This window comes from Harpia harpyja, chromosome Z, assembly GCF_026419915.1.
Source record: "Harpia harpyja isolate bHarHar1 chromosome Z, bHarHar1 primary haplotype, whole genome shotgun sequence".
Classification (NCBI taxonomy): Eukaryota; Metazoa; Chordata; class Aves; order Accipitriformes; family Accipitridae; genus Harpia; species Harpia harpyja.
Genome location: NC_068969.1, coordinates 5,026,917 through 5,050,247, shown reverse-complemented (window position 1 = coordinate 5,050,247; position 23,331 = coordinate 5,026,917). Strand labels below are relative to the sequence as shown.

The following is a 23,331-nucleotide window of genomic DNA, read 5'->3' as shown; positions in this document are numbered from 1 at the left end:
AGCTGCTCTGCTGGGAACTAAAAGACCCTCTGCTGAGGGACCCCAGCTTGAGCGAGCAGCTCCCCGCCTCTGCCCTGCACTAATTCTCCTCTGCCCCTGTTTGCAAAGTTCATTACATCCAGCGAGGGAGCCAAGCCATGAAATTCCCAGGCCCTGCTACAAAGATCAGGAAGCCTGGACGAGGTGGGCACTGAAGCTTTGGTTCACCACGAGCAGCACCAGCCGTCCTGCCAGACCTGACAAGGAAATGCGTTTCTTCTCTCTCAAAAGCACAGCCCGCTCCATCCAGGGACTAAGATGTACGATGTATCAACTGTCTCATCACATCCCAGCCTGGGCAATGTTCCCTTTTCTTGTGCTTAATGGCTCTGTTTGATGCCAGGAGTCCGTAGCAAGAGGACTTGATGCCTGGCTGAGCGTCCTGTGCTGGGTGAGGAGCAGCTGAGGCATCCGACTGCATCCTGATAACGTGGCTGGATGAGTCGGCAGGGCCCTGGCTCTCCTTACTCCCACCCTTCCCCACTGGAAAGTTTTGGCCCCATAAACGGGACTTCACTCCTCCACTCCCGGATGAACCTGTCCTCTCTGTCGCAGGGCAAAGCTTGCAGTACCCTCCAACCAAGTGCCTAGCACAGCGTTGGCTCGCCGGGTTAGAGGCAACCAGGAAAAACACAGCCAAGCCAAGGAAGTCACCCGAGGTCCTATCCCCTGTCCTCATCCTCAGGGGCAGAGCCTCCTTGCAGGGAGCCAGTCAGGGTAACAGCTAGTGTCCCAGGTAATTCCCACAGAGAACTTCCTACGTGCAAATGTGGGTTGGATAATCTCTCTCTGTTAATGGTTTTTGGCAGTCTGGGAGTTACCAGATGGCACCTGGAAGAGATTTCTACCTGCTTCCAGCAGAGTGCTTCCGAGGAAGGAAAAAAGCTGTCCTGTTATCCTGCTCACTGCACTGAGAGGAAGGGAAAAAGGAAAAAGGAAAGCCGTCACCTCTTGAGTTCATATCAACGGGTCTGCTCTGGAGAGCCTGGTTACATATGGGATCCTTTAGATCTCTTCAGTTACTCCTTGCAGTAACACAACCCATGGCAATCATCTCCCATGGGAGTGTACAGACCCAAAGAAGGTTTAAATTCTCCTTTTCCATTCCACAGACCATCCTCTTACTCATGTGCCTGGAGACAGATGCTTCTTATCGCCCTGCTCCAGGCCAGCTGTTGTTGACCTGCACCCTCTCCCTGGTTTTTGAGTGACTTTGGGAGGAGATCCTCATGGGGCTCTGCTCACCCCAGCTGCACCTCCCAGTCTTCAGCACCATGTAGCGATGGTGCCAAGAGACTTGCACACAGGATCAAACCAGGACTGAACCCTCGAGGAACACAAAGGCAGAAGAAAAGTCTCTGCATTTCCTCTCATACCTGCTGTTTTTCTCCATCCCGTCCCTGTTTGCTGTTTTTCAATGTGCTTGCATGGAACAGAACCACTCTGTAAGTAAGTAAGTGGGGTACAACACTCCCACCCCTGTCCTCAATTCAGAATGCTGCAAAGAGAGTGGGTGGCTCAGTTTTCCCTTCCATGTGAGGTACTCTGCCTGTGGCCATGCTGATCTCTACCATCAGGCTGCCCATCCCCTCTGCTTGGGTAGTGGTAGAAGGTCTCCAAGCCACCAGCCTCAGTTCTTTTGTCTTGATTGACCTCAATGTCTCCCCTGAAACGTTTGCTTGCCTTTTATAAATCAGTGATGTGTCAAATCTCAGATTTAGTGCAGGGCTTTGCGAAGTCACACAGAAGCATTTTGTTTTATAGACATTTTTCCCTGGGCTTCCTCCTGTTACCACCTTGTGCTTCTCCTGCTCAGCTAGGTCCACCATAAGGACATGATGCTTTTCTTGCATCATTCCCCTGTTTTGTATTTATTTCTGCTTTCCAGTGCCCAAGGACGTGACTACAAAGCCCCTGAAGATCAGTCAGACTGGCAGCTTCCTCACCGCACACCACAGGGTACGGCACCTCTGGTTTGTGACCACGTAGCCCGCTGCTGGCCAAGGCATGGAGGATGCTGTTGGCAGACAGGGGACAGTGCCACTTGGTTATGTACAGCCCCTTTGACACCGGCTGCCCGGGTTTCACTAACCCCAAGCACAGCTGGCTTTTCAGGTAAAGGAGACACAGTCTGGAAGCTTTTTTACTCCCCAGGACTCCCTGCAGGCTAGGAAGGATGTGATTGTCATCACACTACCATCTTGCCAGTGCTCTTTGGCGTTTGCTAAACTGAGGGCCAGAGAAAGAGCTTTATCCCTTCCCCTCTTTGACTCTACAAGTGACCTGGCCCGGGACAGATGTTCAAGGGACAGGGAGCCAGGGAAGGACTTCTCAGCCTGCCTGGCATGCAGGGAACTGCTTTATCACCTCCCTGCTTCCCTCCAGGAAGAAATGTCTAGTTGTGGCATCAAATTCATGATGTTTGCCCTTTCCACAGAGCAGGATTCTGGGCGTGAGCAAAATCCACCCCCTGTTCACAGTCCCAAAAGGCCACTGATCAATGACCTTGTGCTAAGCTCTTGGCACTGTCACACTCGGGGCTGTGCGACTGGTGCAACAGCTATGGGAGGCAGGATATACTTAGATATATTTGTGTACATCTTTGAGTCCTTGAGAGAAGAAGCTGAAAGACTGGCTGCAGGGCTGAGCCGCTTGGCCAGATGGGGCTCTGCTCTCTGCAAAGCCAGAGACTATCATGTTCTCCAAACATGAAAATAAGCAGGATGTGCAGTGCGGACAGAAGAGCCCCATCTCCTACAGCACCCTACAGGGTACAGTGGCCGGGCAAGACACCCATGAATGACACTGGGAGAGAGCAAAGGCAGGGCTGCAGAGGGTATCAGAATAAGCCTATTTGCAGGACTCGGTACAAGCAGGCACAGACACACATAAATGACCAGGTCAGCTGTGGCTTTGCTCAGCCACCACCAGTGCTGTCTCTCTGGTTACCATAAGGACAAGATTTGCTTCATCTGAAAATCAGCATCACCTAAGTGCCTGGACAGGATTTGTCTCACCCTTGTGACACATGTCTGGGAAGCCAGAGAGCTCTGCACACATTTTGATGCCTTCCTGAGATGGGTTCAGAGTGAAGGAGCTTTAATGAACTCCCTTCCACCCATCGCTGCGTGCTGCAGCACTTCGCCTGCATCACCACATCAGCACAGCTCTTTTACATGTGGCACTCACAACCTCTGACAGCAGCTGTCCTGGAATGCCAGACCCCATTCCAAGGAGGAAGGTGCACATATGCTGTCGGTACAGCACCTCGTAGCCACCTCTCACGAGGGCTTTCCTGCACCACAGGAAGGAGTTTTGCACCCAGCAGTAGCACTGGGATGCAGCTGCTGCAGGGACATGTGGCTCTTCGGCTTCTGCCTGCTCCATGCACATCTACCTCACTTCGCTTTGGTCCCCACGCACCCGCATCACTCCTGCAACACCACCCATGGCACTGACTACTGCAGCGCCCAAAGCAATGTCACATGCAGTGACTCCATGCTTTGGAAGTCAAAAGCCACTCACCCCTGAACATCAGTGTCCACAAGCAGCCGGACCAGTATCCCCGTCACGGCCACAAGGATTGGGTAATGGTCCACGCTCTCCAGCCCTATGGAAGCAAAAGAGAAAGATAGAGCCGCTGCCACCTCATGACAGGCAGAGCAGGGCTGCACCGCTACTTCCAGACTTGGTGGCAGAGCAGTCCAGGAGGTAGGCACAATGACTTGGGTTCTCCGGTGGGGCCATGGGTTTCATGAAGGACAGAGGAGTCTTCCCCACTAATGCAAACCCCAGACTCAGGCATTGCTCTCATGATGGAGCACCCCTCTTCCAAACCTCAAGAGGAGAAGGTGGTCTGTCCCCTCCTAAGCAGGCAGGGAAATCAGCTGTTGTACGGGAAATATAGGATGTCCATAACACAGCACCTGGAGACAGTCTCTGCTAACAGGCCCAACTCAGTTGCCCACAGTCACCTCCACAAGGAAGACAGCTGATGTTGCTGAGAACGGCTTCCCCCAGCAATTCAGTGCACACTTTACTCGATGCAGAGCACAGCAAACAAGCCTGCTACCTAAACTGCAATCTGTCCAGGGCTTTGAGCCTTTCAAACAGCTCCCACCTAAGCTGTGTCAGCTCAGTGTCTAGCAAGACACCTCCCCACCCAAGCACAACACGGCTGCCACTTCCACGGCAGACAGCCAGACCTTATGCATCAGCTGCCTCGTGAGGACAGGGATCCTGGAGGGAACCAGAGCTGCTGGGCAGACAGAGGCTAAGGGCCTAGGAAGAGCACCAACGCTCAAATCCACCTGGAGGATTTACATGTCTTCTGAAGACAGCATTTCTGTGCCAGTCTCCGAGACCAGACTGGCTTCCCAGCCAGGGATGTGGCAGGCTAGAAGTCTGATCCCATACGCCCCTGCATCAACCTTCAGTACAAGCCACCCATCGCTTCCCAAGGGCATGCCTCCAGCATGTTTTCAATGGAGAGGGACAAAGAATTAATACACGGACTCACCTGGCAGACGGAGGTTGACCACTCTGTCAAACAAGTTCCTTTCAGCTGTCACACGGTTCAGCACCTGGTTCAAGAGCTGTGTAGGGAAAAGCAGAGTGGGTTTGTATTTTCTGGATGGGCCTTCCTGTGAGCAGCATCCAAAGAGCATACTTTGGGGCAGCATGTCCTTATAGTTTGGGCTTGGTCCCTGGGAGCTGGTGGATGCACAGAGGGAGGCTCACAGCACAGACCTAGCTTGGCCGTGGCACAGAAGGAGGTGGCACCACACCACAGTGGTTGTACCAGACCCAAACCTCCCAGGGGAGAGTCAGTCTGAGGCCAAGACACCTGAATCTTAGCATCTTCCACCTAAATCTGAATCCCACCTACAGAAGCCAAGCTACTTCTGTGGATAAAAGCTCTTGGCAAGCAGCAGCTACCGTCCCTGGGACAGCCACAGCCTAGGAAGGGCGAGCTGGCAGCTGTGGGCAACAGCAGTGTCAGCAGGGTGAAGCACAGTCCAGGTCCTGCCCTGCCTGGAGCTGGCAGCAGGACAGACCTACCAGCCCTGAAGCACGGGATGAGCACAGAGAACAGTCTGCTCCTCTGCTTGACAGAGCATCACCACAGGCAAGGATTTCTGCCTATGACCAGCACAAAAGGAATCAACTGTAAAGACACTTAACTAGCCGCATTTAGCTCTCACCCAAACTCCCAGCGGGATGAGCAGGTTTGACACAACCACTGCAAGCTGAGCACTGTCTCTCAGATGCAGCATTCCTCTTCCCGTCACCCTCATGCATGAAGAGCAGAACACTGCACCCCTCTGTGAGCACGTTCAGCAGTGCGGCACGGCTTCATAGCAGCACCAGGATGCGAGGGGATTGCTGTAGCACCCTGCTCTCTGCTGCCTGTTCCCCAGCTTGCCTAAAGCACCTGCTAAGGGTCCCTCACTTTCCTCCTCACACAGTGATCCCTACAGAAATGCCAGGATCCCAGGCTGAGAACTTCCCTCACGATTGCTGTACTAGACCCCACTATGTCTTGCTTTGACTCATCTGCTCATAGCCCCAAGCCTCAACCCTTGGATCAACCCAACCCTTGTGGTATAGGTAAGGTATATATGACTGCTCCCCACCAGGCTGGCTCATACAAGAGCAGCCTGTCCTCAGGGCTTTCCAGAGTTGCTCATGCTTTAGAACAGAAACTAATTTACTGGAGCCTAAGGGGTGTTGTGGGTTGGAACAGGGCTGTTCCAGTCACCTCATCAGGGAAGTGGAGACATTTGGTACCATACTCTAGGACTGAGGGATAAAGGACCAAGACACCTGCCCAAACATTGGGGCATGTTCCCTGTGAAGCCAGCTATACTCTCCACAGCATTTTGCTCAGGTGTACTACACCTCCTCTCCAGATTTCACGGCACTGCTTGTCACAGGAGAATTCAGCATTTACTGACCGGAAGAAACTGGCCATAGTCCCTCTGAAGGAAGATTTAAGTAGCCATCATCCTCCCTCCCAGTAGAGGTAGAAATCAGCTGTGGCCAGACCAGTTGCAAAGGAGGGGAGCAGTTGACAGGTGGAGATTTTAGGGAGCACCACTTGTTCTGCAGCAGCTGGGTTTGCTGTAGCAGCTTTAAGTACTACAGCATTTGCAGCAGAAGCCCCCACTTCACAGCACATTTGGAGAGAGGGCAGAGGAGCCCCCACGCCCCTTCAGAGGATGCTTCTTCACACCCCACTAAAGGACGATACCTGGGCAAGCCTCCGAAGGAGCAGCTCTGATGACGGGCGATTCCAGTCGAGAAAGATCTCCGGTGCCAGCGTAACGGTCATTTCCAGCACCCTGAGCAAGCTTACTGACAGGTCAAAGCAGGTCGCGCACACTTTCAGCTGGCGGCTGTCCACGAAGTTCCTCTCCAAGCGCTCTGCTGCCTGTTGGATCTGCCAAGCAATGGAGACAGCTTAACAAGGTGCCCCTTCCCGAAAGGAGGGCTGTGAACCCCAGCCCAGCTCAGCTCCCATGCATGCCAGGGAACCGCTACACGCCCAGCCCCGAGAGTTGTGTCTTGAACCTCGTTGCATGTAGGACATGGGCACTCATCAAGTGCCAGACGCCGCAGCCCCGGGTGGCACACTCACCTCCTGAATCATGCCGATGAACTCGGAGAAAGCCCAGTTCAGCTGGTTAAGGACGCTGTTGAGGAAGCTGGGGGCCAGGTCGCGGTCGCTGCGGAGCAGGTCTGCCATGTGCCGCTGCAGCAAGGTGGAGGGACATGGCTCTGAAACCAGACAGCGACAGCATCAGTGGCCTGGTCCCGGAGCGGCCGTGGGTGTGGGGCCAGGGCAGGCTGGAAGCCCAGTCCTGGGCTTGGTAAGTGTTGGCTTGAGTCTTACAGTAAGCAGAGATGGCAGGGCACTGGGAGCCAGGGTGCAAGGACTATTCTGAGCAGCGATCTCGCCTGTCGGGCCTCCAAGCACTTTTTTGCAACGCCAGCCTGAATTAACCAGGGAAGAGCCCTGCGTGCTCGCTGCTGTCCATGTGCACAGGAGTGCTGCCCTGCAGCTCAGCATCCCTCCCGCTCAGATCTGCAGAGGCCCACAGTCAGCTCAGCACTAATTGCTCCTGATACCACTGTGGCAGCAGCTGCCCGGAGCCAGCATGGTCACCCCTGGCCTCACGTGGCCGTGCCTGTGTGCCTGCATCTGAGGAAGAAGGTACCTAGTAAATCCCACTCCTGAGAGGCTTCTGCATGGAGCTGGGGCTGGCTCTGCCCTCGGCAGGCTCAGGCAGAGCTGCCCGTGTTCCCCAGCCAGGTTCAGCCCAAGCACACACACATCCTCACTGTACATGCCATCTTGCCTCTGGGCTTTTTCACTATAGAGAGCCCAGATGGGAGCAAACCCAGCAGCAGCCAGGAAACACAGTCAGGGCTGTGTGGGGCACTGGTCCCCACGGACAGGCAGGGAAAGCAAGGGGGCACAAATGGGATGGACGCTTCTCACGAGCAGAAGGACCCACTGTCAGTGAGAGGCTCACAAAGGCATTCAACACTATGAGGGAAGGGTACCAGAGTTCAAACCACAGGCTAAAATTCAGTGCTTGGAGAAAGAAACTTGAGCAGATTTACCAAATATAGGGAAAACCCCCAATCTATCTACTTTTCCCTCTACTAGAAGCTATTAGTAAGTAAAAGCAGATGGAAACTCTGGCAGCACCAGCACTGCGGTGCCCAGAGGAACAAGCCGTGCTGTGACTGCAGGTCTTTGGGGTGGCAGCCTGCTCAAAAGGCCACCACGGGCAAAGGAAACAGAGGGTGACCTCCATCACATCCCTAGAGATGGAGAAGTAAGGCATAACTACAAGCAGATTGCTAGCTGGGATTAGCAAAGCTAGAGAAGGATGGCAGGAGACCATCAGCTCAAATGGGAACAGGATAAATTATTCTGTAAATACCCACTAGCAAGTGCAATCAGCTTCTGTTGTTATGGAGGACACATGCTGATGTCTCAGTGCGTAATCCCTCTGGGCAGGCCAGTGCCCTGGCTTTGATCCTGCCTAAAAGCACATCTTTGGGAGGGATTTCATCACAACAAACATCTTTGATGTCCTACTCCCACCCGCAAGTACTTTCCCAGCCCTTGGCTACACGTGGCTCAGGGACTGCACAAGCCAGATGTCCTTTTTACATATTTAGTGGTCCTCAGTGGATTTCTTGCCCAGTGTCCCCTGAAACTGTGTAAGCCTTTAGCATTGAACATGTCCTGGAGCAACATTTCACAGCTCAGTTGTGTGCAGCGGGAGGAATTCGGATTTGAGTTTGGATCCTACTCGCTTTATTTGATACTTACTCTCTACGACCCCCTCTTTCTGCTGGGCGAGACAGCAAGATGCTGCTCTCCAGTCACTTCTTCCAGCTAGCCATGATTTGAGACCTTTATGATAGTCTTTCAAACGGGAACAGCCACAGCCTGTGCAGTTTCTCATACAGGAACTGTCACATCTTTGTCCCCTTTGCCATCCCTCCCTGAGCCTTGCCGGTTCTCCCAGATTTTCTTTGGAGAGGTGGAATCAGAAGTGTACGCAGCATCCAAACCACAAGCACGTGGCAGATTTGCACAAAGGCATAATGTGGTTTTGGTTTTGTTCTGTTTTCCTTTCCTCATAATTGCTGTTGTGCAATTTGTTCCTTTGACTGGGCATCAAGCTGATATTTTCCAAAAGAATACAATAGGATGACAGTTCAAGGATAACCCTTTTGTAAGAATTACAGTTGAAGATCCTCAGGAACTTGCTGGTCGCAAGGCGCAAGTGGAGAAGCCCAGGAGTCAACACCGGAGCCCACCTTGTTGTCTTCTCCGTCAGTGATGGATGATGGGGAACAGCGTACCCTTACCAAATTTGCAGATGACACTAAACGAGGGCCTTTGTCTGATGTGCTAGAGGCACCCTGAAAAACTTGAGGACTGGGACAAAAAACCTGATCATATTCAACAAGAAGGAGAAAATTCTGCGTCTGGGGGAGAATGACTCCAAATATCAGTCCTGGCTGGGAAACAATGGTCTGGGCACCATTAAAGAGGTTATGGAGGATACCAGCTTGAACAGGGGACAGGTGAGGGCTCTCACTACAACCAAGAGGTGGGTGATGGTAGGAGGACGTGCTCAGCACATCAAGGGGAGGTGTTACGCCTCTGCTTGGCCCTGGGGAGGTCACACCTGAAATACTGTGGCTCTGTTCTCAGAAGGGTGCATAGACAGGTCCCAGCGACCCCACCCTTGCAAACTTGTCTCTAAGGGTTATGCTCAGCTTGCAGCCACTGATTTTTAATCGCATTTTCACTTCACATTCACCACTCTACACCTGGCGATGCTGAATTCCATCTACGTTTTCTCTTCCAGTCATTCAGAACTGAAAGGTCCTTTTGTAGGGTTAATTTTTTTGTGTCTTCTTTTTCCCAGCCTCTCCTCAATGTGTAAAAAGTGCTTACTATTAAAACTGCTGACATATTAGTCTCCTTCCAGCTTTCAAGTACCAAAGCAGCTCTAAGCAAGGATCACCTCTCCTCACGGATGAGCTCTGCGGGTTGTCCTCTTGGTCTGTTGCCAAAGCCTCTTTTACCAACATTTCAAGTCAAGACAGATCTCAAAATGAATCGCCCAGCCAAAGTCCACCTCATTTGAAGGCAGCTTTGGCTTTCTGAAGGATGCTCTTATGCTTGTAATAACTTGCTTTATCCTGATTTTTAGCCAACGACTATTTCCTCATGGTCTTTTTCCAATAAGTGGTGTGAATTTGCTCCAAACCTCCAATTCTAAGTTCTTAAATGCCTTCCCTGCTACTGGCAAAGACTGTGCCAGTCTATAAAAGCATTAAAAAGTGGTGCCTCTTGTCAAACTTCTCCACAGTTATGTAGGGGTTTTTTAAGGTTTTAAGCTAATACCAGGAAACAGTGGTCTTCCTTGGCTTTTGTTGCTCCCAAGACGATTCTGAATCTAAAGATCACTGCTACTCTTTCTTTGAAAGCAACATAAGGAACCAGCCCTGGAATACAGCAAGAGCAGCTTTGTCCCTTGCATGAGTTCCCAGATGAGGTTCTCCATGGGGCAATCATTAGTGGTATCCAGAAACCTAGCCCTGGTGCTGTGTTCATCTTCATTTGCAAGATGTTCACCTTTGCTGAGGCATTTCCACCCACCTCCTTTACATCCCAGTCACCACTGCCCTCCTGGGTAATGACACAGCCCTTACGTGTGCCATTTCAGACAGGGATGTCATTTCATAGGGAGCCTGTGGATACTCACTGATGTGGTTACTTTCTTGACCCTGGCAATAGCGTGTCATTAGTGTTTCTAAAACTTGTAACTCCCTAATACAAAAGCCACTCGGTCTTGGCTTAGCCTTCATTATGACAGATAAAGATCAGTCACTGGAACAGAAATCGGTGGTTTTCCAAGGCCAGAAATTATTACCTCAATACATTTAATGTGGGCAACAGAGCGTGGCCCCAAGCGGTTATAGATATATCCGATGTTTCCACAACAGAAACTTCCCCACAAAAATATAAGCAAAACAGTCAGAGGAAAAAAAAATCTAGGTGGGGGGGAAATAATAGTGAATAAAAACACAGAGTTCTTTAAGAATATTATTAGGCAGCCAGAAAGTCCCAGTGCTACAGCAAGCACTTGGGTTAAAAGGTTCACTGACACCAGAATGAAGCAAAGACATAAGTTAAAATGTAAAAGGTAAAGTGAACATCATCAAACATAGCCAGTGGTTGATGAAGACAAGGAGAAAAGGGGTAATAGAAGGAGAAGACATAAAAGAAACATCCAAGAGTAACCATGCTACATGCAAAGTTTCTTCAACTATAGGAAAAAATTCTAGCAGATTAAAAAAAGTAGTAATGGGAGAAAGTCTAACAGTAGCAGAGGCCCATTAATAGACAGAGTTAAAAATTAATAAAGCAGACAAAGTGGAAGCCTTCAATAAGTGCTCCTACTAGATAATTGTAAAGAAGCAGGGTCATGTACTTTCATCACAGGAAGATAATTATGTACTTTATAGTTCGCTAACGACCCAGGAAGATTTATAACAGGGCTATTTGTGAGAATTCTTGGTCAGCAGCCCAAGGGGCACTCTGGATGCTGCAGCATTTACAGTAGAGTTAGGAGCGCAGAGGAGGAAAGCCCCAAATGGACCAGATTCAGAAGTAAAGCAGTTCCACCCAACACTAATCTGAACTTTTTGAAAGGATCTGGATGTAGATGTGAAACAGCTGCTGCTCAGTAGCTGTGGCTGTTGGACTGATGAAGCAGCAGTGAAAGAGGCAAGCTGGGGATGCAGCAATCCACATCACCGGTAAACTGCACTCGTTCAAAGATGTATTTAGAGAGGACTAAAAAGAACGCTGCAGGGTGAGACAGAAGGAAAGCAAGCAGCATTCAGGGGATGAGGTATCAGTAAGGCTGAGTGCACGGCATCAGGATGCCCCAGTGCGTGCTTGGGACTAGTGTGTGCCTCCAAAGCAAAGTGCTGGCAAACAGGCTAATGCAAGTTTTGGCTCCGTGACTGGCAGATCAGGGAGGTGTTCCAGCCAGCATGACACTGGCACCTCTGGGGCTGCTAAAAACATGGGAAGGGTGAACACCGGGGCTCACAGAAAAGCAAACCCCCTTCCTGAATAAGAGACAGAGGCTGCAGTTTCTTTTCACCATTAAAAAGACCAAGTGAGTTTACCCCGGTACACAAGCACTTTTGAAGAATAAAATGTTTTAATGCACAGAGTTTAACCCAGCAGAGAAAGGCAGAGCAGCAGCAGTGGAAGACAAGATGAGGTTAGGTACATTCCCATCAGGAAAGATTTATTTCTGAGGGTGAGGAACCACCATCAGAAGGGCTTGGACAGTTCAACTACCACCAGCTGATGCTTTTGGTGTTGTCAGATCAAGACGGGGTTTCTTCCTGAAAGACATCTTTAGCTTAGGCAATTTGCTGGACTCGGGAAGGGGACGTGGGTGAATTCTCTGGCTCACATTGCACAACAGCTCAGCTAGATGATCTCATGGTCCCATCCACCTACCCTCCACCACTTGATGGATGCGTGGGCAGAAGGCCTGGAGCAGAGGAGCCCTGTGCTGCAACCTGAAGCCACCCTGCAGCTTGGTAAAAGCAAGACAGGCTGGGCCTGGCACAGGGCCACTGCTTCTGCTCACCGTGTGCATGCCGTAACAGCACCCGGCCTTGCCTGCAAGCTATGATGAAAGCAAAACAAGTTCCTACAGCAGCCACCAACCAGAACTGCCCCCGCCTCTGAAGAGAGCCCCTGCCTGCTCTCAGGAGCCAAACTGGAGGCAGAGCCCTGCCTGCACAAGAGCTGTTTGGTGCCAGTGAGGCTAAGGAACAACTCGGGGAGCAGGCAAGAACACACGCGGCCTTTCTGAGCCTCTTCCCCTCCCTGGGCTAACCCAGGCAGCCATCTCATTGCTCACCATCGGTGAGCACAGGCAAAAGGCAGCGTAGGAGACCAGGCGGTCTGTGCTCTGTGTGTTTTATGGATATTGAGAGGCAGCGCCAGCATGCCTTCCCCACCTGTGCAGAGTCCTCCAAGGAAGCATCCCCAAAGCAGGACAAGGCTAGAGCACCAGAGAAAAGGCATTTGCCCAAGCTCCCTTCAGACTGGCCTGCAGAAGCAGATCCAGACAAACAGGGATTTCCTTCAGCTCAGCAGTTTGTCCCATTGTCCCTGCCAATGCTCAAATTGCAACAAGGTGAAGACTGATGGGTGGGACGGATGGGGGGGTCATCTCCTCCTCCTTCCCTGGGCAGCATCTCAAGGACACCTCTGACTCCCCTGTCCCTCTTCAATTAAATCAGCATTCATTATTGATTTGGTTCCACCTTAAAATAGCAATCCCAGGAGCAAGTCCCCAGTAGCCAGCCCAGCCCACTCCGAGCTCAGACTGTGTGGAGCCACTGGATATGGATGGAGAGAGGCCTCGAAAGCTGAGGAACTCTGCTCCTGCCCCAGAGCTCCCCAGGATGGGGGGAGCTCGGTCACCACCCCATGGGACTGGTGGCAGCCACTCGGGGGCTTGTGCAGTAGGAGGGTGAGGGGACAGTCATGAGGTCCCTCCTGCATGTGTACCAGGGCTTCCCCATCATCCTCCAAGGATGAGAGGAACCCAAGGCTGGCACACCTGCAGCAGGGCTGTGACCCCAGAGGTAACCCTGATAAAACATGTGCAAGAGTGGGTCTATGATGCAGCCTCAGAGACTACCATGGGCACCAGCCTGCCTGGCATCTCCCAGGGATGGAACTGGGAAAAACGATCATTGTGTGAAGCCCTCTGCCCCCAAAGAAGGCTCTCTCTAGACAGAAAAGGGGAAGGAGGGAGCTTTCTAAAGCTACTTCACCAGACAAGAGAGGGTCACACAACAAACTTACTCTGGAAACTAGCAACAGAGAGATCTCCTGGGCACCCACAGGCAGGAGAGAGAAAGAGAACAAGAATGCTGTTAAAACAGAGACAGGCAGCTCTCCCCACTGGATGGGGCTTAGTGCACACCTCCACATGCCACCTGCCATGTCAGTCTGCAGCACCTTCTGTCCCCCATCCCCGTGCAGCTCTCCAGGAGCAAGGTCTGGCACAAAGCCTTTCCACAGCAGAGCGGGGTCAGGAATGTATCCGGACAGGCCCAGACTGTTCAAGGGTGAAGCTGGGGATGTGTTCTTCAGCTCAAGAAAGGTACCTTCTCCTCCCCACGTCTTTCTCAGCCACAATAGAGCTGAGGAACCCCTCAGTTTGGTGACAGTGCTGAGAACCAAACTGCAGTGCCAAAGGCAGGACAGGCTCTGACAGGGTCCGACAGAGATGCCTGGTTAAAACACTCCCTGCTTGCAAACTTGTCCAGTACCCTGCTCTTTGGGCACCCTCTCCCTCTCACAGGGTACCTACTGCTTGGCACACTCGCCAACTCTTCCCCACAGCAGCTGCTCACTGCAGACATCAGAGAGCCTTCTCCCAGGCTTATATTTTGGGGTAAAGCTCTGGTAAGGATGCAGCCCTGGGCCTCTCTGCTCTCCTTTGAAGGGCAGAAGCCCTCCTCGTGATGGATCTAACCCACCAAGCAGCACACAAAAGAGTCACCAGCCAGTGCAGAGAGGCTGCGGATGTCCAGGAAAGGAAATTCTGGCTGCAAAGATCAGGCCTGGATATTTGGCCAGGATCCCCCTACTTCAGCAGCCATTTCACCACCTGGCCTGGCCCAAAGTAAGGACAACTGCTAGGGAAGAGGCTGGTCCTCCCTCACCACCCATCATAATCCCGAGTGTCCATGCCCTGCCCCACTCACTCTGCAGGCTGGGGAGGCTGGCATCCTCAGGCTTGGTTTTCAGCAGGTGTGGAAGCCGTGTGTATCTGTACCCAAAGCCACAGCCCTGGTAAAAGTGATAAGGAAAGACCTTAGAGGCTGGAAAACAGTTGGGGTTTGCTGCTACTGGAAAGTGAAATGCTCAGTGTCCAACCAGCCCCAGACGTTGACAGGGGCAGGGACGCAGGATGCTCACCCGCCACAGCCTGACAAGGATCCAGTTGGTCTGTGCCCAGGGTCGCTGCTCATAGGGAGCCAGGAGGTTCTTCATCATGGAGATCCGCCTGCCAGACAAGGACATAGGTCAGCCCAAAGGATCTGGGGACAGGGGATTAAACAGGACACACAGTAGGACCCATGGAGCTGGGGCAGAGCAAAGCCACTGGTAGAAGGGTGACAGAAAGCTCCCAAATCAACTCCAGCACCCTGCTGCAGCTGCTGGACCCTCAGTGGTGCTTGGCAGCCCACCTGCTCCCCCACCCTGCCTTGCCACCACCCCAGCCCTGCCCCAGCTCGCTGGGAACACGCAGGGCAGCACTTACTGGTCTTCTGGGATTCTCTCTACAGCACGCAGCGAGTGGGGGTAGCAGACGTAGCTGGCCAACGCCTGCATCAGGGAGTCACGGATGTCTGAGGAGGAATGAGAAGGGACTAAGCCAGGCACCCAAGGACATGCAGCATACCAGGGAGAATCTGAACAGCAGAGGCTGGAGGGACTGACCCTCCCTTAGAGAGGCACACTCCCTCAGCTGATGTGGAACGCGTGCTTATGCTCAGGCAGCTAAGGAGTAACCCCAGCCTGGACATGCAAGTAGCTGGGACATGAGTCCTGCTCTCAAAAGTATATCCTAGGTCATGTATCTAACCCTGGAATAAGCAGGACACACCAGACAAGGGCGGTGTCCAGCCTCTCTTTGTATGTGGAGGCGTAAAGCACTCAACAGATTCAGCAGATAGATCTCAACAGAAGTCTGGTGAGCCACTGGCAGCGGGACCAGCCAGACCTGCACCATTATCACCCCAAAGGAGAGGAGTGCAGCTTTACCCGTGCCCACAATCCTTGAGTCAGCAAAATGCTTGGCCAGGATGGCAGCGAGGCGCATCAGGGTCTCTTCGTAGCCTGCAAAGAGAAGGAGGGAGCAGGGGTCACGCCAATGGCCTGATGGGCAGCCCTGTGGTCCCAGCATTCCTGTGGACACAGCACAGGCCATGGAATTCTTTCCTGCTACAGCTAACTGCAGCTTTGTTTTGTGTCTAGTTGTCAAAACAGACAGCTAGAAAAACACATTCATCTTCAACAGAACCTCTCACCTCAGTCTGCAGAGTCTGAAACAGTTACTCAAGAGAAAGATAAAACCATGCAATTGAGTCAGACAGAAAGGGAGAGATGCCTAGTGCAGAAGAGGCTGAGCAACACAAATAACACCCTAGATCTATGCAGAAAAGCCATGTCCAGCCTGCAGGACCTGAAGAAATCTGCTACCGCTCAATTCTGCTGCTCTCAGAACAGCAGGCACAGCCCCCACTTAATGGATGTGAACACTTTAGCTATGTCTTGTTGGTGGGAACAGAAGCCCTTCTTACCTCCGCGGGCTCTGGAAAGCACAGAACTATTTGCTAAGAGCTCAGTGGGATCACTTAGCGAGGAAAAGCACAGAACATGCTCAGAGGGAATCCACCTAAACACAGACTCTTGGCATCAAGTGGGTGGTCATCTCCATAGGAATGTATCCAAATCCCAGAGGGATATGAAAGCAGTCCCAATTCCTGCACTCATGGCACATCTCCTCCCACCCAGAAACCAGCAGGCAGTGGCATGCATTGCTGGGGCAATCACATCTTCCAGCATCCCATCCCATTCCTGGTACCTCCTTGGAAACAAAATCCATAGCTGCCAGTGATTTTCACTATAGCCAACACTGTGATAGCTTTGGGCAAGGTATGGGCTCCCTGCCCAAGCACAGCAATGGCTACGGCTCACCAGTGGGTACCTACTCAAGGAACAGCACTCAGCGCCTGCTCCACAGCACACAGACAATATACTGCAGCACATCACAACCAGGAAAGGACACAGAAGGGATGACGCCCAACTACCACTACTTCACCATAAGGATGTGGCTTGCTTTAGACTTTATCAGGCCAGAATTAAAGGCATCCCCATCCCGTTACCTGGAAGTTCCTCCATGCTGTTTACAGGGCTGAAGTAGTTCTTGAGTGCGCTGTAGCTGTTCATAGCCACGCTGAGGTAGAACTCTGGCATGAATGCGAAAAGTGAGCCCGTCCTGTCGCCATGCTCGATGGTGCGGATGCACACTCGCAGCAGCCAATACACATCCTGCATCTTCTCCTGGCCAGAGAGAACACAACAATCCCCATTCAGTTTTGTCCAGCTTCTCTTCAGAGAAACACAACAATCAGCACCAGTCTTAGACCTCAGAAACATCTCCATGTCTGAGTTGTGCCTCAGACCACTACTCTAAGTTCATTAATGAGATCTGTGCCATTCGGTCTTTTCACAGAGCCATGGAAGTGTCAGGTGGAAGGAACAATCAGAGATCTCTACACCACCCTCAAGCTCAGAACATGACTATCACCAACATGACATCAGATCAGCTGTGGCTTTGTCTCAGTGAGCCTTGAAACCCTCCAAGAACTACTCCTTGGTAGGGCATATCTGACCACACAGGCCTGATCACAAAATCTAATGTGCTAGTTTTTATTCCAAGTACACTGGCTGAAGGAAAGCAGGCACTAGCAAACCCAGCATAAATCTGCTGGAAAGAAAGCTGGTCTTTTGTAGGGATTAAATGGGAACAGGCTGAAAGCTGATACCAGCTCAGAACTTTGCAATAAGCGGCCACAGCCTTTCGGATTCTGTGCCAGCCATTCAACCAGATTTACTGTCCTGAGAAACATCAGCCTCTTGCTTCTCTAAGCAAAACTCAGGGGGTCCTAAATTAAAAACAGGAAATTTAAGGGCATCTACATACCTTTAAGCTATAAAAATCAGCACCAACAAAGCCATAAAAAGAGAAAATATTATTTCATATCCTGCAATACCAAGAAATATCATAAGCAATAGCAATTTGCTTAAAAATAGATGGAGGAGAGTTACACTTCTAAGTAAAAAAAAAATTTAAAATCAGAGGTGCAGATAAGTGATTTCATTTACTTATGGCTTTTCTAAAGTATGTCGCTCCCATCTTTAGGAGATTCACATGGGTTTGTCCTGTAAATTAGACTGAACTAGTGCAAATCAACTAAACTGACTAAAAGACATCTTTATCTCAACACCGACACACATCTCAGCTCAGCTGTTGCTTTCAGGATAAAAAGCAATTGTGCAGACAACTTTAAGGTAAAGAAAGCTGCATTGGTTTTATTAAGACTTGATAACCTCAAAACGTCATTTCAGGTATTGCCAAGCTAGAAGAAAGCCTACACCACGAGGATACAAAGATGTGATTACCCACAGTGTGATGGATAAACACAGCGTTGTAATAAAATAAGCTGAAATGGTGTTCCCACAGGGATGTTTTGAATGCAGGATTATCTACTTTAAAACTAAGAGTGTTTTTAAGCTGTAGTGCTCCCTTTTGTCTAACCTTGGATCCCTCAGCTCAGAATAAACTAGTGACTAATTCCCCCGAGGAAGGAGCAGCTTCTCCCATGCTCTGACACCCCAGCACAGAGCAGGACTTCACCTCTAGACAGGGCTAGTCTCTTTCTCTCCATCAGCATCAGCAGTGCCTGCAACTCATACAGATGTGTCCCTCCATTGCACACAAGTCCCAGGGACGCAGGAGTCCCCTGGGTGGATGTCTCCACTGGGAAACAGCAGGGATCTGTGACGGCTGTGAGATGGAGCCCTGAAGGTACAGGCAGTATGGACAAGCTCCTCTGTGCAGCCACATTCCTCTCCAGAGCAAGCTCACTCTGCTCCTGGGACACATTTCACAGCCCGAGCCAGCTAGTGACCTGCTCTCCCTGCCGGCCAAGCAGACCAAGGAAGGAGCACAAGCGGGGAAGGCTGTAACCTTCATTCCCAGATGCTGCTGATTCATCCAGAAAGGTGACACCGCACTCCTGATGGGAGGCGGGCACCTGCGTTTAATATGACAATAGATCATCTAGAGACACGAATAGTGTTTCTGCATGAGCCATCGCAGCAATACCTGCAATGCCACACTGGTAATGCCCCTCAGCCTTTCAAGAGCAGTCCAGGAAGAAACATTTGTTTTCTGGCAAGCACGGGCTATGCTAAAGCAGCTGGAGAGCTTCTGCAGCGCACGACTATGCCTTGCGGTCCTGCTCTGGGAGTGAAGGAGGGGACAAGCAAAGAGCTCATGAGTCAGGATCAGCCACTGCAGCTCTGCCAGACGTGTTCACAGGAACTACCACTCTTCCCCTTCCTGTTTACATCCCGGGACACATGCAGAGACCCTGCTGTCACTGCATGTTCAGGGAAATGTGTCTTTTTCCCCAGCACATAAAAGCTACAAGCAGAGATAGGGCAAGGCAATGTGTAAGGGAAGACAGGAAGAGGAGATAAGCGGAGCATAACAGCAAAACTGCTCATGAGAAAACAGACCAGAGACTTTGTCCTGGAAAACGGTGAATGCAGGGAAAAAGGGACAACCTGTGCAAACAGTCACTGCGTTACTAAATGCAGAATGCACTCTCTCTACGTGGGAACCAAGTGAAGAAGGGGGGAACATCTGAACAAAACCCCCTAGGCTTGGATCCTGCAGATTTCAGGAAGAGCAGCACTAGCGAGAGCCCCCTGTGATGCACAGCCCAGGGAAATGGTTCACAGTAGCCTCTATCCTCTAGACATGCCCTGAGAACTGAACATCCCTTTGACCTGCACCCCTCTGTCCACGGCGCAGAGGCCTGATGCCCCAAGGGAAAGCCTACAGCACCATGCACAGCTCAGAACAGACTGGGCTGTGTCCTAACAAACGCTATGGGACCAAGCCTGGGACAGGAGGGGTCCAGGCCTAGGAAGGAGTCTCTGATGCACAAGAAGGGAAAAACAAGCCCCAGGGATCATTGGCATTGCTCCAACACCAGGGAAAATGACACCTGGGACATATGAGCCAAGCAGCACAGATACAGAAGCACACTTGCTCGGTCTCCTCTGAGCTGCCCACATTATGCTCCTGCCCACCTTTGAATAAATGGTGACGTTTATCCAAGCGAGGCGTCGGCTTAGGTGATTGAGCTTCTCAGAGAAGACCTTTTGGCTCTTCAGCAGTTCCTCGTGGATGTCTCTCCTCTGAAAAGAGTGCAGAGGTGTGAGGGCAGATGTCACTGGCATTTATAGCATCCTTTTTCAGAGCTGGACAAACAATGCAAAAGCAAATACCACCTTGGGGCTAGCTAGGGAGTATTGGCAGGAGGGAAAGTGGTCAGCAGCCTTTCTGCAGAGGGAGTGTGAATCAGTGCTATAAAGAGCACTTATCAGTCTCAGCTGCAGCCCACAAGGCCTGATGCGGACACTGGTCCAGTGTGGGCAGCAGCTTTAGGGTCAACTACTGTCAGATATTTTTTTAATGCATTATCAGATACACTCAGTCTCCAGCAGCTGCAATAGGACAGATGTGTCCCCGGTCCAGCACTGGAGAGTCTCCACCCCAGGAGACCAGCTCCGAGGTGTCTGCAGCACATGAAGGTTTGCAAGCTGCCACAGCTTGTCTGGGAGAAGCCGAAGGGGTTGCTTCAGTCCCTCTGTTCCTTGAGGCAGTTGTACAATGGGCTGGCAGAGTATGAAATGCGGCTGCCAGCTCCAGGCATGGGTTACTACCCCATCTGAGATATTGGCTGCTCCAAGGCTAGAAATCACCCACTGTGCTTCATCCTTTTTGCCAGATACTGAGGCTCTACCAGAGAAGGACACTGGGAGTCCAGAGACACTTACCCTCTTTGGGCAGCGGCTGATTTTTTCCTCCGTGTCTTTCAGTGCCATGGCATATTCGTTCACATCATCTGACACACCAACCATCTGAAAAACAGCAGATTCCAACAATAAATGAGGATAATTTTTTTCCCTAGACATACAAGCATGCAATCAGATCCCCCACAGGGGTTGGGAGAAGGAAGGGGTACACACAGTCACTAAATAAGCAGAAAACAGAGATTCAGTGTAGAAGCATGGCTGCTGGGGGAATGGATTTCTGCATAGCACATGCCACTTACCTTCCCAAGCTGCTGGTGGACACTGAGGTTGTACATCATCACTATCCCATCCAGGACTTCCAGGAGGGAGTTCTCTGTGATGGGCTGTTCCGGCTCCTCTGGGGGTCTGCCCAGTAAGAGACCCTCATTTCCATGGCTGCCTTCAACTGCAATGCATCCCCAAGACAGGAGAGAAGTTCTCAGCAAGGCATTTTGGCACCTCAGCTTCTGCCTGTACCTCTCTGAAGCCAAAGCCCTGCTGTGCCTCTGTAACACAGTGCTCCTTCCCAGCCTGTGTGATTCACTGGATACACTAACACACCATTCCCATCTCACTGCCTGGATCAGGTTGACCTGCTAGATCTGTTCCAACAGACCCAGGCCATGCAAGTCCCGCTTCCTCAAGCCCTGTACATGCTTCAGAGGCCTGCCTGGCCCAACCCAACAGCAACAGTGCTGCTACTGCACACATCATCCTCTGGCTGGTCTATGTTCAGAGCAAGCCTGGCTACAGCTGCCTCTGAATTACAACCCTGCAAAGTCTCACTGCACTTGCAGGAACCAAGGCAGCATCTCCTTAAACGCAGAGAGTGACAGCATCACCGGTGTCATGTTCAGAATGGCAAAGTGGTTAACTGTGGACTTGTGGGTGTCAGCATGCCCTGGGAATGGGAAGGAGCAATGCTGGCAGTAAATAGATTGCATTCCTCCTGAGACTACTGGGAGCTGGAAGACGCCATTCTCCCAGGGACCACCTGGGCCATGCTAGCACTCAGCAGAAGTACTCACTGTCCTCCTCTGTCCGCTGCTCCACACTTAGCGTGCGCACTTTGATCTTCTCCAGGGTGCCAAGAGGCCGCCGCGGGTTCATCAGGCTGACAGCCGCCGTGCTGAGGAATCGGTTGGCACGGCCCAGGGTGGGGGAGCTGAGCCAGCCAGGTCTGGCAAGAGCTCCACCAATGGCCAGGGCAGCAGAGGGACGCTGAGACTGAAAAGAAATTAAGGGAGAAACAGTTCTAGCTGTTTGGCTGCCTGCTATTCCTCCCTTGTACCTGCAGGGATGATGGTATAGATGCACAGTGTCCACTGGAAGGTGAGCAGGTACCCTTCCTACCATGGCTGGGTCAGCAGTGCCAGGTTAGCAAATGGATATTCCTTCTGCTAAGTGCACATGCCAGGTACAAGCAGCAGATCTGCACAGCAAGAAGGTGCTCTGTCTGCCGTTGCCTTGCACCCTTTCAAATGCAAGCACCAAGAGCTGCCATGGAGGGGAGGGGGCATATTCAGAGCAGTGGGTAGTGAGAGAGCAGAGCAAAGAAAATTTGGCTGCTCAAACTTGGTGCACCCAGGGCCTTGCCGATCTCCAGTGACCCTCATGCAAGTGCAGCTGTTCACCTGGTCGCCCATGGACTGGTTACAGTCCTGGCCCTGACACTGCCTTCCTCTAAAGCAAAGCTTTTCTAGCCAGAGGCTGAGCTTGCTGCCCTGGCACCAGGGCCTCTGCAGACGAATAACAGTACACGGCTCACCTGTGCTGCCGATGTTGCTGATTCCTCATCTTCATCCAGATCATCCATAGTCACTGCCTGCAGCTCCGCAGGGTCAATCAGGACATTGGCTTTTGCAGCCAGGTCATCTGCACAGAGCACAGCAAAGCAGCTGTGAATGCAGGACTCACCCTTTGCTTCCCATGAGGCAGCCCTAGGCTCATCCTCTTCACCGCTTCCCAGCAGTAGAGAAGCAGCCAGTGAAGTTGGATGCTGCATCAGAACAAGCCCACCTTCCCCCCAGCTTCCTTCTGTGGAATAGGTCTGCCCTTGCTAACACAGCAGAGACCAAGCAGTGACAGGTGCTGCTCACCCAGGACCTATTTCTGTTCCAGCTCCTACCCGCAACAAACAGAATAACTGAAGAACCAGAAGACAACCACCAGGGCCAAACTGGACTAGCGTAGGGAAGGAAACTCAGGGCCTGAGACCGTTTTTTAAGCATCCAGCTCTTCAATGCTGTCCCATGATATGTCCCCAAGTCACTAGGACTGAGACTCAGACCAGAAACCATTCTCAGCCCAGAGGAAGGCTGCGCTGATGGCCGTGCTGTACAAAGCCTGAACTTGTCCTCTACTCCATAGCCCTCTCTTTAAAGCTGGCCAGGAAGACCTTGGTAAGAGACCAGAGGAGATTACATGGTTCTCAAGTTAGGTAATCTAATTTTGAACAGCCAGGGATCAACTTGAGACAGGGAAAATGGTCCTAATCTTGCAAACACACTGGGGAAGGAGATCTGAGCCAAAGGCAAGTGCCACATTAGCCAGAAATGAGAGACAAACCAAGTCTGATGGAACAGCAAGGGGTTTCTAACCCTTCCAAAACGGAGGCTTTGAAAGTCTATTGCCAGAGTAGCATGCTGCATACAAACACACAACTGCAGTACATACACAGGGCTGCTACTGCTTGCCCGAGGTGGTATACAGCAAGTAAATTCTGGACATCCTTCTCACCCAGCAAAGCCAGGCTGACAGTCATTGCTTTGACAGCCCCCAGCCCTTGGCTGTGATGCAGCAAGAGCACCACACCAGAGGGTATTTCCAGACTACCCCCTTCCCTCCACCAGCTACAGGCCCCATTCAGGGATATAAACAGTAAACTGTTAACTTAAAGGATGCTCCACCCAAGAGGTATGGTCTGTTCTTCAATGTAACTTGCACCTCATTAAAATTAAAGTCTCCTCTCCTTAAATTTA

At 51.5% G+C, this 23,331-nt stretch overlaps 1 protein-coding gene across 4 annotated transcripts in view; it reads right to left on the bottom strand.

Annotated features, from left to right (window-relative positions):
* RNF123 (ring finger protein 123) overlaps positions 1-23,331 on the bottom strand; it is a 52,279-nt gene that overhangs the window by 10,061 nt on the left and 18,887 nt on the right. For 3 of the 4 annotated variants that reach the window (XM_052776739.1, XM_052776740.1, XM_052776738.1), the window contains 15 exons: positions 22,119-22,225; positions 21,379-21,577; positions 20,611-20,756; positions 20,333-20,416; positions 19,583-19,690; positions 16,582-16,759; positions 15,458-15,532; positions 14,955-15,042; positions 14,609-14,696; positions 14,395-14,479; positions 13,487-13,513; positions 6,680-6,819; positions 6,293-6,481; positions 4,559-4,634; positions 3,565-3,649 (listed from right to left, as the gene is read on the bottom strand). In XM_052776739.1, the coding sequence (XP_052632699.1) occupies positions 3,565-3,649; positions 4,559-4,634; positions 6,293-6,481; positions 6,680-6,819; positions 13,487-13,513; positions 14,395-14,479; positions 14,609-14,696; positions 14,955-15,042; positions 15,458-15,532; positions 16,582-16,759; positions 19,583-19,690; positions 20,333-20,416; positions 20,611-20,756; positions 21,379-21,577; positions 22,119-22,225 (1,675 nt within the window). The remainder of the gene's footprint in view (positions 1-3,564; positions 3,650-4,558; positions 4,635-6,292; positions 6,482-6,679; positions 6,820-13,486; positions 13,514-14,394; positions 14,480-14,608; positions 14,697-14,954; positions 15,043-15,457; positions 15,533-16,581; positions 16,760-19,582; positions 19,691-20,332; positions 20,417-20,610; positions 20,757-21,378; positions 21,578-22,118; positions 22,226-23,331) is intronic. The other variant, XM_052776741.1, reaches the window with a different exon arrangement.